We start from the raw sequence: 19860 nt of genomic DNA on the forward strand, positions 1-19860 counted from the left end.
ACCCTCCTATTCTTACAGATGTCTGAGACCTCCTCACAAATTTGTTTCTCAATGTCCCTCTTACTATTCGGGGTTCTATAATACAATAAGGTGATCATCCCTTTCTTATTTCTCAGTTCCGCCCAAATAACATCCTTGGATGTATTTCTGGGGATATCCTCCCCCAGTACAGCTGTAATGCTATCCCTTATCAAAAAATGCCACTTTCCCTCCTCTCTTGTCTCCCTTTCTGTCCTTCCTGTAGCATTTATATGCTGGAACATTAAGCTGCCAGTCTTGTCAATCCTTGAGCCACGTTTCTGTAATTGTTGTGATATCCCAGTCCCGTGTTCCTAACCATGACCTGAATTCATCTGCCTTCCCTGATAGGCCTGTTGCACTGAAATTAATGCAGTTTAGTTTATCAGTCCTAACTTGTTCTCTGCTTTGTCCCTGCCTGCCCTGACTGTTTGACTTGCTTCTTTTTCTCAACTGTACCAATCTCAGATTGATCTCTTTCCTCACTATCTCCCTGGGTCCCATCCCCTCCTTACTAGTTTAAATCCTCCCGAGCAGCTCGAGCAAATCGCCTGCCAGTATGCTAGAGATTTCAATGATCCAAAAGTGTGCATCCTTCTCCCATGCACTAGCTCATCAGCCATGCATTCATCTGCTCTATCCTCCTATTCCTGCCCTCACTAGCTCGTAGCACCGGAAGTAATCCAGATATTACTACTCTCAAAGACCTCCTTTTGCAATTCCTGCTTAACTCTCTATATTCTTCCTTCAGAATCTCATCCTTTTCTCTTCCTATGTTGTTGGTTCTAATGTGTACAATGACCTCCTGCTGCACCCTCTCCAAGTTAAAATCCCATACCATAACCACCCTCCTATTCTTACAGATGTCTGAGATCTCCTCACAAATTTGTTTCTCAATTTCCCTCTTACTATTCGGGGTTCTATAATACAATAAGGTGATCATCCCTTTCTTATTTCTCAGTTCCGCCCAAATAACATCCTGGCACCAGGGAGGCAACACACCATTTTGATTTTTCGCTGCTGGCCACAGAAATGTCTGTCGGTACCTCGGACTAGAGAGCCCCCTAACACAATCGATTCCTCTTGACACACCTTTTTCAACCATTCTAATCCACAAATGCACACTTGAAAATGAAAATAAGATCACCATGTGGTTCGGTCTCCAAAACATGCCCGTGCAAAGCATAAAAAACGGTGACAGTGATGAAAGATGTGAGAGACAGGAGACAGGAATGAGCTCACCCAAACATTAAGACTGGCTGCCTTAAATTCTAAATTTACCTGTGAATGCATCCCATTCGATGAATATAATCCAGTGCCTTCAAAACTCCATGAAAAATGTGCGCAATGAGACTTTCACTCATGCCTTCAGTAAAATACATCTTTAGGAGACTGCTGGCTGAACCTACACAAATACAGAAAGGCAAGCTTACAGAAAACATATGCATATTGATTAAATATGGCTTTTAAGTACAAAATGTAAGACATAGAAGATCGTAACAGAGGAAGCTGTGTCCACATTTTCTCTTACCGTAAGCTGTGAATGACATAATGACCCATAACTCGCAGCCCTGTGTGAAAACGGCTCTGTGTGGCAGAATGTTTGGGTGCCGGAGTAATTGCCAGAGAAGAAGCTCATTCTGAAAACAAAGTGTAAATTCTTTGGGTCAAAAGCAACATGCTGGGCACTGTGGCTGTGGTCAGGGGAGCATATATCATCTCTGGTTTGCTGCTTATTTGGCAACAATACAAATCATGGCCACCAGTACAGTGGTTCAGTGGTTAGTACTGCTGCTTCACAGTGCCAGGGACGATTCTCGCCTCGGGTGACTGTCTGTGTGAAGTTTGCGCATTCTCCCCATGTCTGTGAAGGTTTCCTTCCAGGTGCTAAGGTTTCTTCCCCACAGTCCAAAGATGTGCAGATTAGGGGGATTGACCATACTAAATTGCCCATAGTGTCCAAGCATGTGCAGGCTAGGTGGATTAGCCATGAGACATGCACGGTTTCAGGGAAACGGGATTGGGTCTGGATGGGATGCTGTTCAGTGTTGCTGTGGACCCGATGGGCCAAATAGCCTGATCTCACACTGTAAGGATACTGTGATTCTATGAGGATAGTCTCTAACTCATTGATTGAGTAAGAAATAAGTCTGATAACAGGTAGTTATCTTGGTTTAGCTCAGGATAATGGCAATTATGATGCTAAGATTGGCTTCAACACTCTTTTATGAGGAGCAGTTTCCATGCCCTGGTCACCATTCAACCATTGCCAGCTATAAAGTCGGCATGTCAGCATCTTCTAAGTAAACAGCCATTGCTCCATGATCAAATAAATCACATCACTCATTAGTGGGTCTCAGAAGTTACATCAATACAGGTAAAATCCTGCAATTATTTAGTGAACAACTGAATGTTCAAATGGGAAATTTGAGGTTATGGATGGTTGAATTATGTGTGAAGGGGGCAAATTCACCATTTGTAATTATCTTACCATGCAAAGTTTTGCATTCTATTCACCCATAACAGCAACAATAATTCCTATTTATTTTGGTCAGTTAATGCTGGAGAAGCTAGAGGGGCTCTCCTTAGAGCTGAGGAGATTGAGGCAAGAGTTGATAAAGGTGTGCCAATTTAGATAAGGTTTAGGTATACAAAAGCTGTTTGCATTAGCTGATGGTACAAGCACCAGGAGGCAGGTTTAAGGTCTTGTGAGGAAGAATTTTAAACAAAGTAAGTGGTGGTGGCCTGGCATTTGCTGCCTTTGAAGGAGGTGAAAGTGTAGAGAAAGAATTATTTCAAACAGTAACTGGATAGACACCCAAGGGAAATAAAATTGCAGGGAGTATGGGAATACTCCAAAATGTGGCTGACTGGATTTCCATGCAGAGAATCAGCATCAATTCGGTGGGCCAAATGACCTACTTCTATGTTGTGATGACTTAATGTGACAAAGGGTCACTGGCTTCAGGGAAGAGGCAGCACGGGACAGTTCAGAGTAGTTATTCAATCTACCAAACTATTCAATAAGTTTTAAAAGATATGAGCTCAATTAGCCATTATTTAGCACACTTAAAATATATATTTTTTCTAAGCATATCGATGATACTGACCTGCAGGGAAGCTAGATTATCTTCAGAACAGGTGTCCATATTAGTGCGTTTCACAACCACCATTTTACCTGATGGGATGTGTTTAGCCAGATTCACTGTGGTTAAATTACTAAAACTCTTGCCTACCACAGAAAAACAAGAACAAAAAAAATGTGAGAAACAGATTCTTAGTTTCCATTGTTGTAGTAAAACTAGAGGCAAAACACTCTGCATAGACAAGATATGTATATTGTCCCTAGAATGATTTCACAACTCTGTGTCTTGAACTGACATATTCTGCCCAGCAGAGTACTGAGAGAATGCTGCCATGATCAGAGGTACAGTTTTTTGAGTGACACTAAAGCAAGGGCCTCATTCACCCACTAAGTAAAACAATCCCATGGCATAATTCAAAGGTAAGCTGCAGCATTCTTTACTCAGGTTCTTTACTCAAAGTGGTAAGGGCATGGAATGCTCTGCCTGCAAATGTAGTTAACTCAGCCACATTAGGGAGATTTAAACTGTCCTTGGACAAGCACATGGATGATGATGGGATAGTGTAGCAGGATGAGCTTAGATTAGTTCACAGGTCAAGGCAACAGCCCCTTCTGCGCTGTATTGTTCTATGTTCTATTCTCACCACTATCATAGAGTCATTGAGAGGTACAGCACAGAAACAGACCCTTCGGTCCAACCCATCCATGCCGACCAGATATCCCAACCCAATCTAGTCCCACCTGCCAGCAGCCGGCCCATATCCTTGTAAACCCTTCCAATTCATATACCCATCCAGGTGCCTCTTAAATGTTGCAATTGTATCAGCCTCCACCACTTCCTCTGGCAGCTCATTCCACACACGTACCACCCTCTACATGAAAAGGTTGCCCTTTAGGTGTCTTTTATATCTTTCTCCTCTCACCCTAAACCTATGCCGTCTAGTTATGGACTCCCCCCAACCCAGGGAAAAGACTTTGTCTATTTATCCTATCCATGCCCCTCATAATTTTGTAAACCTCTACAAGGTCACCCCTCAGCCTCTGATGCTCCAGGGAAAACAGCCCCAGCCCATTCAGCCTCTCCCTATAGCTCAAATCCTCCAACTCTGGCAACATCTTTGTAAATCTTTTCTGAAACCTTTCGGGTTTCACAACATCTTTCCGATATGAAGGAGACCAGAATTGCACACAATATTCCAAAAGTGGCCTAACCAATGTACAGCCTCAACATGACCTCCCAACCCTTGTACTCAATACTCTGACCAATAAAGGAAAGCATACCAAACGCCGCCTTCACTATCCTATCCACCTGCGACTCCACTTTCAAGGAGCTGTGAATCTACACTCCAAGGTCTCTTTGTTCAGCAACACTCCCTAGGACCTTACCATTAAGTGTATAAGTCCTGCTAAGATTTGCTTTCCCAAAATGCAACACCTTGCATTTATCTGAATTAAACTCCATCAGCCACCTCTCAGGCCATTGGCCCATCTGGTCAAAATCCTGTTGTAATCTGAGGTAGCCTTCTTCACTGTCCACTAATCTCAAATTTTGGTGTCATCTGCAAACTTACTAACTATATCTCTTGTGCTCACATCCAAAACACTTATATAAATGACAAAAAAGTAGTGGATCCAGCACCAATCCTTGGGGCACTTCACTAGTCAAATGCCTCCAGTCTGAAAAACAACCCTCCACCACCACCCCCATCTTCTACCTTTGAGCCAGTTCTGTATCCAAATGGCTAGTTCCCCCTGTATTCCGTGAGATCTAACTTTGCTAACCAGTCTCCCATGGGGAACCTTGTTGAACGCCTTACTTAAGTCCATCAAAGACAGAAAATGCTGCATAAACTCAGCAGGTCCTGCAGCATCTATGAGGGAAATCAAAGTTAATGTTTTGGGTCCAGTGCCCCTTCTTCAGAACAGTTCTGTTTTCCAGGGTTGGAACTCTCCTGGGTATCCTCCCAGATACCAGTCTCAGAGTTAACGTATTCAATTTAGGTCCAGTAAGACTCTTTTGTTGTCTCGAGTCTGCATACAATTGCTTGCTGGCCAGGATCTTGAAGACAATTTTAAACATTTGGACAAGCCTTGGCTTTGTTTTGGGATTTTGCTGTGGGCTGACCTCGAGTTCTTCTGATCAGGATATACTCTCTGCGAGGCTATGTACTTGCCTGCACTCACATGGTGGTCTTCAAGCTCAGTCAGACTGGCGAGGGGGGTCTACTTCTATCGGAATTCCCTGCATCTCAAGTTCCACGTGCCACATTTTCAGTGATAAAGCCAGCTGTAGCACTGTTTGTAGTCCAGTTGGGGTTCAGCTAGTAGGAACTTTTACATACTCACCTCACTAATCCCACATATCAAATCATCTTTTTAAGAATTAATCCAAAGTCACAAACTTCTGCAAGTCATCTTAACTTAGTCAAGAATCCCAAAATGGATTCCTCTTGGTTCTCAAATTGCCAAGTAAAAACAATAACGTCTCAGAATTAGAGGAGGCTGAGATAGTCCGTGCCAAAAATAACTTTACACAGTATTTTTACCTAGTTCAGACTGAAGCTCATAGTGACTGGCACTGTTGGAATATATCACGTTAGAATCTTGCAAAGGGCTCTTTGAATGTCTGGCAACTTCATTGCTCTGTGTGGAAGAAAACATTAATTAGAATGATAATGTGCTCAAGAAGTGAAAAAGAGAATGACAGTGCTGTGAATTAAACATATTTTATTATTGATATTACATCCTGCATTAATTATATCCAGGTAGGCCTTGGTGTCAGGCAGATGAGAATGGACAAAAAATTAAACTGTCAGAGTTTGTATGCTCAAGAATTATTGAATAAACCAACATCCTGAATTGTCAGAGTCATAGAGATGTACAGCATGGAAACAGACCCTTCAGTCTAATTTCACCATTCCGACCAGATATCCCAACCCAATCGAGTCCCACCTGCCAGCAGCCGGCTCATATCCCTCCAAACTCTTCCTATTCATATACCCATCCAGATGCCTTTTAAATGTTGTAATTATACCAGCCTCCACCTCTGGCAGCCCATTCCACACAAGCACCCGCCTCTGCATGAAAAAATTGCTCCTTAGGTCTCTTTCATATCTTTCCCCTCTCACCCTAAACCAATGCCCTCTAGTTCTGGACTCCCCAACCCCAGAGAAAAGACTATCCATGCCCCTCATGATTTTATAAACTTCTATAAGGTCACCCTTCAGCCTCTGACGCTCCAGGGAAAACAGCCTCAGCCTATTCAGCCTCTCCCTATAGCTCAAATCCTCCAACCCTAGCAACATTCTTGTAAATCTTTTCTGAACCCTTTCGTGTTTCACAACATCATTCCGATGGGAAGGAGACCAGAATTGCATGCAATATTCCAAAAGTGGCCTCACCAATGTCCGGTACAGCTGCAACATGATCTCCCAAATAATTGCAGTGTACATTGGACTCTTACAGCTGAACCTTCCTAGCCTGAGGTGGGTTAGGAAGCAGGACCAGAAGTAAAGTTGGAAAATTAACTCTTCAGCTGGTTACTCAATGTATTTCCACCTCCAAACCTCCAAACATCAAATACACAGTCAATATGACAGACTGATGCCCTGAAGCAGTGGTTATCCAATTAAGTCTATTGGTGAGCCACTTGTGGCAATTTTGATGGTGATGCCAGGATCCAGCCAAGAGCAGATTGATTCCCTGGTGAATCTGGAAAGCAACAGGAAGCAGCCTATCAGTGATAAGTTGGGGGCCATCAAAGCCTCAATTCCATCAGCCACTAGGATGTGACAACCATGGCCATTGGATGGGGGGACTGCAGCTATGCCTGACTTTTTTCAATCTTCTCTAATGCTGGAGTTTTAAGGCATTCTGCCATTCTCCTGGCTGCTTGAGCAGCATCCACTTTTACCGGTGAAGCTGCTGGTTAGACATCATAATCGGCCATCATTTTGAACCACCACCTTCCATAGTCCATCTGCTGATCTTAATAGGCCTGGCAAGATTGCAACCAACATCCTAATGTAGCCACTTCCAAGTTTCTGATCAACAACTGAAGCTGGTGTCAGGATTGTGGCCCAACCAGCAAAATTTAGCCCTTACTCACTTAGTCCAGATGAAGCCCACAGTATTTTAAATGCCATACATTCATATCATGGAAGAGAGGTTCAGGAAGAGGCCAAGTAGCTCCTCAAACCTCTTCAGACAGGACATCAGTTTTGAAATTAACAATTGATCTAATTTCAATTTCCTTTTGTGGAAGAGAGTTCCAAACATATAGCATTGGTTGTGGGACATGCTTCCTAAATGCATCACAAAAGGGTTCAGCTCTAATTTTCAGATGACAAATTCTGGTCTTACAAGTTTCCAATTAGTGGAAGCAATTTCTCCCAGACTGCCCTATCCATCCTCCTTAATATTTTGAAAACTTCAAACATGTTAGCCAGTCCAGAGAATGACATCATAATTTAACTAATCTCTTCTCATGTCCCAACCCTCAAGACCAAGTATCCTTCTGATAAAGTGACTCTGCATTCCAAGTGCCAGCATATCTGTTCTGAGGTGTGGTACCAGAAATATATACAGTATTGTAAGTGTGATGTAAATTACCTTGTGGCACTCCACTCACAACATCTCTGCAGCTTAAATTCAGGCAATCCCATTATCTCCAGCTGTATCTCCTGCCACTTCACCACATCAATGATATGCTCTGTCTTAGGAACTTCAACTTAACCTACCAGTCTCTCAGGAAGGACTTTGTCAAATAATGTCGAGATGTCCATATTAAAACTATAGATATTATGGAGAAAAAACAATAGACTGGTACTAGGTAATTATGCTCATCTGAAGAGCAGATGCCAGGCATACTGGGGTCAAATAGTCTCCTTCTGCACCATAACAATACTGCGATTCCCCTGCCCAATACTTTAAACATCTCTTCAAAAACTTCTATCCAATTTGTCAAGAATGCCCTGCCCTTTATAAATCCATGCTGGTTGTCTTCAATTAGCTGTCATATTTCAATTTCTTTATTCTTTTATTTGAATAGTGGTTTTCCCAAATACTTTCTATCTATGCTCGGTCTTAAGTGGCAATTTACACCTATGTTCAAAAGGAGAATAATTCACCCTGTAACACTAACTCCTGCATTATAAGAATGCAACTGTTCTTATCGCGAAGAGCATTGTTCTGCCTGTCTCTCTCTCTGATAATATAGGTTTTATTTTCTATATCAAAACAGGCATTTCAAAATGGAATTCCCTTCTAGATCTAAATGGACTGTTGGAGGCAGTGAGACTGCATTCTCAGCCTTAAACCAGTCAAGATAATTCTAGGATAATAGAAATGTTGCTAAAATACACTAAAAATATTCACTGAAAGAATACTTGGCAAAAATAACAGGACAAAAAATGGTTTTCTACAAACTAAAAGGCAAATCCCCCCATTACTATCATTCACGTATGCTTTCCCACTTGCAGTACTGATTTCACTTCAAAACTGAAACATACCCAATGCAGACTTTAATGTGTCACCTACCTGGCTTCCAGCATCAATTGACTCTACTTCTGTCTTGGAAAAACAGGAACAGACCTTGAAAGAAAAAAGTGCAAACGTACAGGTTACATTCATATCATGTAATAGTAGCCTGTGTTATATTATTCAAATGAGGGTACAGGAGATGAATAAAATTTGCTGGGAGTATCTGATACATCAAAATAAAAACACAAAGAGCTAGAGAAAATCACATCTAATACAACTGTTCTTCAGAACTCTAAAGAAGTCATACTGGATTCAAAACATTTAACTAAGAAACAAAGAACTTTAGGTGCTGAAGATCTGGATCAAAAACAGAAATTGCTGGATAAACTCAGCAGGTCTGGCAGCACCTGTGGAGAGAATACATTGTTAATATTTTGAATTCAGAGACCCTTTCTTCAGAAGGTCCAGTTCAGAAGTTTCTAAGGCAATTTCTGTTTTTTGTCTCTCTGCACAGATGCTGCCAGACCTGCAAAGTTTCTCCAGCTCTGTTTTTATTTCTGTTTTATTACAGCATCTGCAGTACTTTGCTTTTATCTGATGCTCCAAATATTCAAGGATAAAGTCAGATTGACAGATGCTTGTGAACAAATTTCCAATCTGGAAGACAAACCAGGATCAAAGTCAAACCACAGACTTTACAGCACAATAACAGACCATGTACCACAACCAGTATGTGTTGGTGATTCAGCTCCAAGCAAGCTTCACCTATCCTAATTCCTCCAAACCTGTCAATATATTGTAGTTATTTTCTCCCTCATGTATCCACCTAAATTCCATTAAAAATGAATTTATGCTATTTTCAACCAATCCATGTGACAGCAAATTCCATGCGCTTCACAAATAAACACATTTTTTCCTGAATTCTTTAAGAGCTTACAGGTTGCAGGAGTAGGGAATTTGGCTGCACAAGCCTGCTCCTCCATTCAATAACATCTTGGCTGATCTGACTGTACACTAAATCCCACATTCCTACCTTCCCAGATAATTCTTCACCCACCTTCTTAACAAGAATCTACCTACCTCATAAGGCAGCCCAAGTATTAATTTACTAAATCTTCTTTGATCTATTTCCAATATATTTGCATCCTTCCTTAAACGGGATGATGAACACTCAGTATTCTAAATGTGATCACATCAGTGCCCAGTATATAACACAAACATAACCTCCCTAATTTGGTATTCAATACCCCTCACAATAAGTGATAACATTCTAATAGGTTTCCTAATTATTTTCTATACTTATGCACTAAACGTTTATGATAGGACAGATTCCTATGCATCTCAGAGCTCTGCAATTTCTCACCATTTAGATAACATGCTTCCTTTAAGAAAAAAAACATTTATGCCTGTCTGCATCCTGTTCACCAGCCAATTTTCTATCCATGCAAGCATGCTAACCCCTACCCTATGAGTTTTCATTTTCCATAAGAGCCTTTGCTTTGATACCATATCCACCTATCTTCTGTGCCCTACTACAATATATCCACAAGTTTCCCTTTACCAACAATATACATTATTGCTTCAAAGAACATGAATAGATTTGTTAAGCATGATGGTCCTTTCACAAAATCATTTTGATTCTGCCTGACTACCTTGAATTTATCTAAGTACCCTGCTGCATGCTCTTTAATAAAAGCTTCAAACATTGCCCATATGACAGGTATTAAGCGAACTGTGGTTTCCTGTTGTCTTCTCTCCCTTTGTGAAATAAGGAATTAAGTTGACTACCTTCCAATTTAATAAGACCCTCCCTGAATCAAAGGAGCTATAAAACTAAAACCAATGCATCAACTATCTTACTAACTACTCTTTTAAGATTCTAGGATGAAGTCTATCAAGATCAGGTACTTGTCAGTCTGCAATTACAACAATTTACTAAGTAACAATTCTCTAGTATCGTAACTTTCCTGAGTTCTCTCTTCCTTCCATTTCCTGGTTTATAATTGCTTTTGGGCTGTTGCCACTACAGTGAAAATCAATGTCAAATATTTGTTCAATTAATTGATTATTGCCTTATTTTCCATTATTACTTGGGCACGTTCACTTCCTACAGGACCAACACTCATTTAGTTAACTTTTCTAAAATATTTATCATAACTCTTATGATCTGTTCTTTTATTTCTGACTTTCCCTCATACTGTAATTTTTCTCTCCTTATTAATTGTTCGGTCACTTTTTAAAAAAATTCTATCCAATCTTCTGACTTTCCTCCATTACATTATTTTCCTTTAAATTCGATATTACCTTTTTAATTATCTAAGGATTGTGGATTCATCCCATGGAGATTTTCTTACTCCTTGGATTGTTTTAGAATATAAGGTTGCCATTGCAAAATCTTCGTATTTATGTTCCTTAATTTTGAACTCTTACAAGTTTAAAAATCTTCTCTATGTCGACCCTATCAAACACGCCCAAATTGAAAGGTTTCAGTTTGATTATCTCTCCGCTACATATCTGCTCGATACTTGCATCCTTTTATTTTTAAAATCAATCCTGTCTTTGTAACCAAATCTTGTATATTGTTTTTGCATAACTTTCCTCTAATAAGCAAAATTGGAGATCCAGATTTTTAAAATACCAATCATGCCAAACTGAAGCTCTTAATTAAACTCCCAACAACTTTGTGTTGCAGAGATAATAGATTAAGAAAGGACCAAAATAACTCATTACAGTGATATCTCAAAAACCCTTTATTGTCTTTAACCTGATTATTCTTAGAACTTTCCCACATCTTGTTTCCATTTTGCTACTTGCCATATTTGCAAGTTTTCTTGCAGATGAGAGCTCTCTTTATATAATTTCCTAGGCCTGAATTCCTTTCCCTATTTCTGTCCTGTATGTTTCATGCGCAACAGTCCATTTTGGCTTTAGTTGTCTTTTATATCTTACCATAAACGTTGGAGAATTGTGCAAAAATCTGTTACATTGCTATATCAGAACTCAGAAGTTGTAAGTGTTGTAACAATATGAACAGGCTAATGCTTTTTTTCCTTTAGATAAAAAGATGATCTAACAGAGGTATTTAACATTATGAAGATACATAGACGCCTGCTGTTTGTGGCAAGGCTTACATGACATAATGGGCCACAAAGCAAAGTGGAATAGAACAGCGGACAAATATACATCTCTCCCTGTTGCGCTCAATGCATTTTACACTCTTTCGAACAGAAGGTTAGTGAAACAATGTCATCTGCCCCAACAGTTTCGGATGCACCTGTTCCCTCAGTCACCGCCGCAGATGTCAGGTCGGCCTTTTTGAGAGTTAACCCACGGAAAGCCTCCAGCCCAGATGGAGCTCCTGGCCGTGCACTCAGACCTTGTGCATATCAGCTGGAGGAAGTATTTGCTGAGATCTTCAACCTTTCCTTACTACAATCTGAAGTCTGCAAGAAGACCACCATCATCCCGGTGCCAAAGAAAACTCAGCTAAAGATTGTCCAACAGCTTTATTTGAAAGTACAAGCTTTTCGGAGCACTGCGCCTTCATCAGGTCACTAGCAACCTGACAAAGGAGCAGTACTCAAACGCTTGTAATTTCAAATTAGCCTGTTGGACTATAACCTGTGGCTGTGTGATTTTTAACTCTGTCCACCCCAGTCCAACACCAACACCTCCACATCAAAGAAAACTCATGCAGTGTGCCTCAACGACTACTGCCTGGTGGCTCTGACCTCCACAGTTATGAAGTGCTTCAAGAGATTAGTCATGGCTCACCAAGTCTAGCCTCACAACCTGCCCTGATCCCTTGCAATTCGCCTACCATCACAACAGGTCCATGGCCATCTCTCTGGCCCTACACTCATTCCTGTAACATCTGGATAACTACATCAGATTCCTACTTATTGCCTACATCCCTGCCTTCAAAACCATGAGTCCAACCAAAATCAATCTACAAACTCTGAGGCCTAAGTCTCTGCTCCGCCCTCTGCAACTGGATCCTTGACTTCCTTACTGACAGACTACAGTCAATGAGAATAGGCAGTGACACATCCTCTATAATAATCCTCAACACCAATGCCCCATAAGGCTGCATACTCAGCCTCTTATTATGCTTCCTATAAACTCATGACAGTGTGGTCAAATTTCATCCTAACTCCATCTGCAAGTTCACTGACGACACCACTGCTGTAGTTCAGATGTCAAACATCGATGACACAGAATACAGGAAAGAAATAGAGTGCTTGGTAGCATGGTGTAAAGATAACAATCTGTCCTTCAACTTCAGCAAAATGAAAGAGTTGGTCATTGATTTCATAAAGCAAGGTGGAGGACATGCCCCGTTTACATTAATGGTGCTGAGGTGGAGATGGTCAAGAGTGTCAAGTTCCTATGAGTGATAATCACCAACAATCTGTCCTAGTCCACCCACGTTGATGCAACAAGTCAAGAAAGCACAACACCTCTACCTCCTCAGCAGGTTAAGGAAATTCGGCATGCCTGTCAAGACTCCACTGATTTTTATAGATGCTCCACGGCTCGGTATGCCAATTACTCTGCCCAGGATTGTAATGAACTAGAGAGTTGTGAACACAGCCCAGTCCAACACGCAAGCTAACCTTGTCAACCATTGATCCCATCTACACTTCTTGCTGCCACGGGAAGGCAGCCAACAACACCGCACCCAGGTTATGATCTCCTACAGAGTCTTCCATCAGGCAGAAGATACAAGAGCTTAAATGCATGTACCAACAGATTCAAGAACAGCTTCTTCCCCGCTGTTATTAGATTTCTGACTGGACCTCTCAAATTTTCAACTTATGCACTTTAGAATATTCTCACTTTATGCACCTTCTCTGCACCTTTATTATTGTGTTCTTCGCTCTGTTCTATTTCTAACACATTGTATGGTATGATCTACCTGTACTGAACGCAAAACCAAAACTTTTCACTGTACAGGAGATATGTGACAAAAATAAATCAAATCAAAATCAAACATGTTTTTGTTCTCCTGTAAACAAATCTTGGCACTGTTGCCAGCCTAGTCTCTATCAGGCTTTCTTCCCTACAAGTTCTACAGTCTGAAGAAAACAAAAATCACAGCAGATGGGGCAGCATCCCTGGTAAGAAAACAAGCTAATGTTTCGAGTCAAGATGACTCTTCATCAGAGACTCAATGACAGGATAGTCTTGAAAACTCTTGACATATGGGGCAACAGTATGAACATCTCTCCTTGTCAGGGCATCAAGGACAGGAAGTACAATAGTTACCTTCAAACTTACCTCCTTATGACCAGGGGTACCTCACCACTGGGTGAGATCTGGGAACACGCCAACAGCCTAGTCTTTCAGCCATGGATAAAGACTAAGGGAAGAATGTTTAGCTGCAGAACTAAGAAAATATATCTATCTATCATTATATTGCTGTCAAACATATCTTATTTATTTCTTAGTGCAAATTATCCATTTCTTCAGGCAAACTGATGAGCAATCTGTACAGCTGCTATTAAATGTTCAGGGACATCATGTTGTAGCTGTACATGATATTGCTGAGCCATTTTTAGAATAGTGCATACAATTTTTTTTAGATTAGATTCCTTTATAGCGTGGAAACAGGCCCTTCTGCCCAACAAGTTCACACTGACCCTCCGAAGAGTAACCCACCCAGTCCCATTTCCCTCTGACTAATGCATTATGGACAATTTAGCATGGCCAATTCACCTGACCTGCACATTTTTGGACTGTGGGAGGAAACCAGAGCACCCGGAGGAAACCCATGCAGACACGGGGAGCAAGTGCAAACTCCACAAAGACAGTCACCCGAGGTGGGAATCAAACCCTGGCGCTGTGATGCAACAGTGCTAACCACTGAGCCACTGTGCCGCCCTGTTCTGGTCTGCCTGCTATAACAAAGACGTTGCTATACTTGAAAGGGTTCAGAAAAGATGTACAAGGATGTTGCTGAGATTGGAGGATTCGAGCCATAGGAAGAGGCTATGGACCAGAGTTTTATCCCTGGAGAGTCAGAAGCTGAGGGGTGACATTATACAGGTTTATATCATGAATGGCATGGATAGTGTGAATCGCCAAGTTCTTTTCCCAAGGATAGCAGAGTCCAAAACTAGAGGGCATAGATTTAAGGTGAGAGGGGAAAAGGAAACTGAGAGGCAACTTTTTCCCCCACACAGAAGGTGTTACATGCATGGAATGAGCCACCAGACAAAGTGGTGGAGGCAGGTATGGGTACAATTACAACATTTAAAAGACATCTGGATGGGTACATGAATAGGAGGGGTTTAAAAGGGACACAGGCCAAATGCTTGCAAATGGGACTAGATCTGTTTAGGATATCTGGTTGGTGTGGACGAGTTGGATGAAAGGTGCTGTTTCCACACTTTATAACTCTATGACTGTGGCTTAAATTAATAAGGCACTTTGATAAAATGGTGGACCAACTCACCAGAAAAGGCATGGAAACTCCAGATATACTCTAACTCACATTGAGCACAGTAACCCTAGAAATGAAAAATTAAGTGTGTGAAGAAAGACCCTCTGGTTGTAGATCAAGCACTGTGCAACATAACGGATGCAGGGACAATTCTCTGGGCTGTGAAAATATACCATGCTGTGCTACTTTCGATCCTATATTTCTTCCATTTTTGACTGTCACGTGAAATCAAATAGCCATAGTAATGGCAATAAAATGAATAAAGAAAACCAGAAAGATAATTGGCATGTGATGTCGTTTAGATCTTTTGCTCCTGCTTTTAAAATAGACTTCTAAGCAGTAAACTAGTCAACTTTAAGATGAGGTAACTGTATGGGTAAATATCACTGTTACATATTCACAGGGCACTTCCTTGAATTGTGGTGTTTGTTTTGTTTTAATTGTTTATAGTGTTCAATAGATCCCTGGATACATTAATTGTTGATATACCACAAACAGAAGCACAAAACAAGAGCAACTTCAGGAGATCAGCGATGGCTCTGTGTTTCGGTTTTTAAACAGGTTAAGTATTATACACCACTCTATCCCAGCCTGGTCAATCCCAACCTCTTTATCCGTTTTTGCAAAAACTTGCCTGACCTCCATAGTTGCTATTATTGTACCATTGGGAACTCTCCAAAGCTGATGAACAAAACAGCACTAAAGAATTCCATACTGAATATCTACTCCCAACTTCCCTCAGACTAACCATTTTAAAAGCAAGAGCAAAAGATCTAAATGACATCACACGCCAATACAGAAGATTGGTGGACTTGCTGCCTAAACATGCAACAAAATGTTCACTTGATCATTAATTTCTCTCTTGGCCAGTGTTTCCCATTCATATTTCAACCACATAAAATTCTTCACATCTTTGAAGAAAATAATGTAGCTGCAGGTTTCCTTTTTCTGAGATTATAGGAAACACCATTCTGTTCACCCTTAAATGTCAACTTCCAAATAAGGTGTGACTGGATCATAAATTATACTGTTTTTTCAGGCCACCCTCCAGTCATCTGTGAACTTAAGCTCATCTGATTCTTCAATAGTGATATAACTTTTGGTTATCCATCACCCTGTGCTCATTCACAAACAGTGGCTCCCAATCAATTAATGCCTCAGTTTTAAAATTCTTATTCTTGTGCTTAATTCCCACCTTAGCTCATCACTTCCCCTAAAGTCCTTTCTGAAACTCCACTTTCCTCCATCATTCACATCTTACTCAACCCCCAATTCACTTCAACCTAACACCGACAGAACCCCAATATTTGAAAGAATTCCTAAGTTCTCTTCCTAAGCCTTACCACCTCTTTCTCTCTCCTTTTGCTCTTCCTCACAAGTTTTGCCTGATTACATTCTGTGAAGTATTTGGGATTTTCATTCCAATAAGCTTGCAACATAAGCACAAAAGGTGCCTCCTTTAATACCAATATTTAAAGGCACACTGGCAGATTGATTCTCCTTCCCAACCCTCCTGCCCTGGATTCCTGCTGCAAGTCACTCACAAACCAAAGTTTAAACTGGCTAACTTCCTATCTTGAAGAGCTCACTATCACTAACATCCAGGGACACAGATGGATTCTTCTAAGGAGCCACCAAAAATGACACATTAATAAAAATTGATTGGTGGTAGGCTGCTTGCTATTTGAGTACATCCAAATGGCAAGTAACTTCATTATCTTCTGTGAGTCTTCTCATAAATGAAGAGTTCATTGCAAGATCCGAATTGATATCCACAGAACTGGTAGTTCAGGCCGTAGTCATTGGTTCTTGGAAGAAATTCTGTAGCTGTGCCAGTCCAGGCCATAGTGAAATACAGTATGTTTGGTGCAGGTTAGTCCTTAAATGCACAGTGATACAAGTTTCAATGCTTGTCTCCACATGGACCAGTCAGCTCATTTTTGCAAGGCTCTTTTGTTTTAAAATGTCCTTGTATGGTTTGCACTGGCTATCATTGATGAGCCAGTACCTCACAGAATATCAGCTGTAGTCATCCATACAGGCGATACAGTCCCCATTTCCAAGTGAAATTTTGGAGAGTGGTCTCCAAGCTGTCAAAGCGAGCTCGATGGAAGACCCAGATGCTTGCAGTTTAGGCCTGCCGATTCTGCACAAGCAAAGTGAGATTTTCTGTTTACAAAAAGCATCCAGATCGCATTGTCCAACATTCATCCTCCGGATGAAGGAAGCATTAACCTTCCTCCACACCACCAGGGAGAAATTCCCCCATTCACTGAGATGAAGACTTTACAAGCGTCCCTCCTCCTCCTCCTGTGCTGGGCCAAGCCTAGCTACATTTCTGTACCTCAAGGGAAGAGGATGACCCACCCGCTTGCTGACTCACTCACTCACTCACACAGAGTCCAGGTGGAGCTCCAGCAGACGCAAACCTCTCCAACATCCAGCCCACCCCTCACACCACCGGCAGCAGATTTACTTTCAAAACCTGATCCCGTTCCGACCCATACCTCCCGCTGCTCCCCTCCCCACCGGCGGAATCCCCTTCTCTCTCATTTGCCTCCTCCTTTCTTCCCCCCCCCCCCCCCCCCCCCCGATGAAGAAGAGAAAGATCCCACCCACTTTCTTGTACCATCACGCAGCCCGCGCCCTCTTTTAACGGCGGCACGGCTTCCTACCACGCCCCGCCCCCTTCCTCGGACACCTCCTCCTCCTCCCCCCCCCAAAAGCGGGCAGCTCCGCCCCTCCCCCAACACCCACGGCCAGCACGGGCACCTCCGCCCCTCCCACCATCGGCACGGGCAGCCCCGCCCCACCGTCATCACGGGCAGCTCCGCCCCCTCCTCCACATCCCACCGTCAGCACGGGCAGCTCCGCCCCCTCCCCCACCTCCCACATACAGCGCGGGCAGTTCGGCCCCTTCCCCGCCTCCCGCCATCAACACGGACGTCGCCCACCCTTGGCCCCGCCCCCTTCCAACTCCTCCCCCCCAAGTGCCGCGAGGAGCGGCCGTTGGGTTTCGACGGGGCGGGTTTTGAATGTGATTGACAGTTTACTCGCCGTTCTCGTGCTCGGCTGATGAACTGGAGATGCCGGTGTTGGACTGGGGTGTACAAAGTTAAAAATCACACAACACCAGGTCATAACCCAACAGATGTGCTTCCAATTAAATCTGTTGGACTATAACCTGGTGTTGTGTGTGATTTTCGACTGATGGAAGGGGACCTTGGTGGCGCCCCTCAATGAAACCTGTATCAAAAAATTGCTATAAATTCTGTGTCTTACAATTGTGTACTCCACAATAATCTGATGAAGGGGCAGTGCTCCGAAGACTAGTGCTTCCAATTAAATCTGTTGGACTATAACCTGGTGTTGTGTGATTTCTAAAAAAAAGGATAAATGATAAATTCCCGAATTGAATCAAATTACTATGGGAAATTTATCGGCTCATAAATTGTATTGTATCTGCCTCCGAATTTGTGATATCGGAGCTCACACTGGTAACTTGACCCTACGGCTCCAGGCAGGCCTGAATTTCCATCTGCCCTCCTCCCGCCCTTGCAATTCATCATGCCACGGCTGAGTTTGCAAACTCTTGTGCCACGCATGAGGAGCGGGCACAGGGATGGAGCCCGAAACATCGATTTTCCCGCTCCTCGGATGCTGCCTGACCAGCTGTGCTTTTCCAGCACCACTCTAATCTTGGCGCAAGAGTGGACCATTCAACCCCTTGAAGAAATGGATGCTGGAGATTCAGAGTCGAAAAGTGGCGCTGGGAGAGCACAGCAGATCAGGCAGCATCCAAGTATTAGATTAGACTCCCTACAATTGTGCAAACAGGGCCTTCGGCCAAACCAGTCCACACCGACCCTCCTAAGAGTAACCCACCAAGACCCATTTCCGTTTGACTAATGCACCTAACACTATGGGCAATTCACCTGACCTGCACATCTTTGGACTGTGGGAGGAAACCGGATCACCTGGAGGAAACCCACGCAGACACAGGGAGAATGTGCAAACTCCACACAGACAGTTGCCTCAGGCTGGAATTGAACGTGGGACCCTGGTGCTGTGAGGCAGCAGTGCTATCCATTGAGCCACCGTACCGCTGTATTTTTTAAATTTATCTGCAGTTCCAATCCATATTCCTGAGTGCATTCCTGATGAAGGCCTTATGCCCGAAATTTCAGCTCTCCTGCTCCTACTTATCCCCACTTGGCCACCCCCTTTACCTGCAGCTCCCACTCAAGCCCAGTCCTGAAGAAGGGTTACACTCAAAAACATTAACTTCTACACCTCCTGATGCTTCCTGGCTTGCTGTGTTCTTCCAGCCTCCTGCCTGTCTACATTGGATTCCAGCATTTGCAGGGTTTTGTTTTTGCCTTTTGGCTGATTCTCAGCTTCAAATCCACTTTACTACTAAATCCTTCAATTCCCAGAGACCAAAATCTGTCTAACTCAGCCTTAAATGCATCTAATGATGGGGGTTCCACAAACCCCACACAGGACATAACTTGGAAGATGGTAGAAGGGTCAATAGCACATGGGACATAGATTTAAGGTAAAAGGTTGAGTGGCGATTTAAGTAAGTTTTCACCCAGAGGGTGAAAGAATGATAAGAGGTGGACATGATCAGAACATTTAATAAATATTTAGAGGTACACATGAAACTCCATAACACACAAGGCTATGTGCCAAGTGCTGGAAATGATGCCAAGTATATAGGTGCTTGATGGATGGTGTGGACATGATGGCCTGAAGGACCTCTTGCTGTAAGAAATCTATGCTCTGAAGAGTCACAATCCTTTGAATGAAGATATTTCTCCTCATCTCT

The 19860-nt window shown here is 42.4% G+C and overlaps 1 protein-coding gene across 4 annotated transcripts in view; it reads right to left on the bottom strand.

The window, feature by feature from the left end:
- The window catches only part of stradb (STE20 related adaptor beta), a 56072-nt gene that overhangs the window by 23051 nt on the left and 13161 nt on the right, over window positions 1–19860 (bottom strand). Inside the window, exons 1-7 of one of the 4 annotated variants that reach the window (XM_072578539.1) lie at window positions 17649–17703; window positions 15042–15096; window positions 8642–8695; window positions 5650–5746; window positions 3129–3250; window positions 1550–1658; window positions 1300–1423 (exon numbers count right to left, since the gene is read on the bottom strand). In XM_072578539.1, the coding sequence (XP_072434640.1) occupies window positions 1300–1423; window positions 1550–1658; window positions 3129–3250; window positions 5650–5746; window positions 8642–8695; window positions 15042–15053 (518 nt within the window). In that variant the 5' untranslated portion in view covers window positions 15054–15096; window positions 17649–17703. Of the gene's footprint in view, window positions 1–1299; window positions 1424–1549; window positions 1659–3128; window positions 3251–5649; window positions 5747–8641; window positions 8696–15041; window positions 15097–16739; window positions 17531–17648; window positions 17704–19860 lie in introns of those variants that run through there. The other 3 variants (XM_072578538.1, XM_072578537.1, XM_072578540.1) reach the window with 3 other exon arrangements.

This window comes from Chiloscyllium punctatum, chromosome 10, assembly GCF_047496795.1.
Source record: "Chiloscyllium punctatum isolate Juve2018m chromosome 10, sChiPun1.3, whole genome shotgun sequence".
Classification (NCBI taxonomy): Eukaryota; Metazoa; Chordata; class Chondrichthyes; order Orectolobiformes; family Hemiscylliidae; genus Chiloscyllium; species Chiloscyllium punctatum.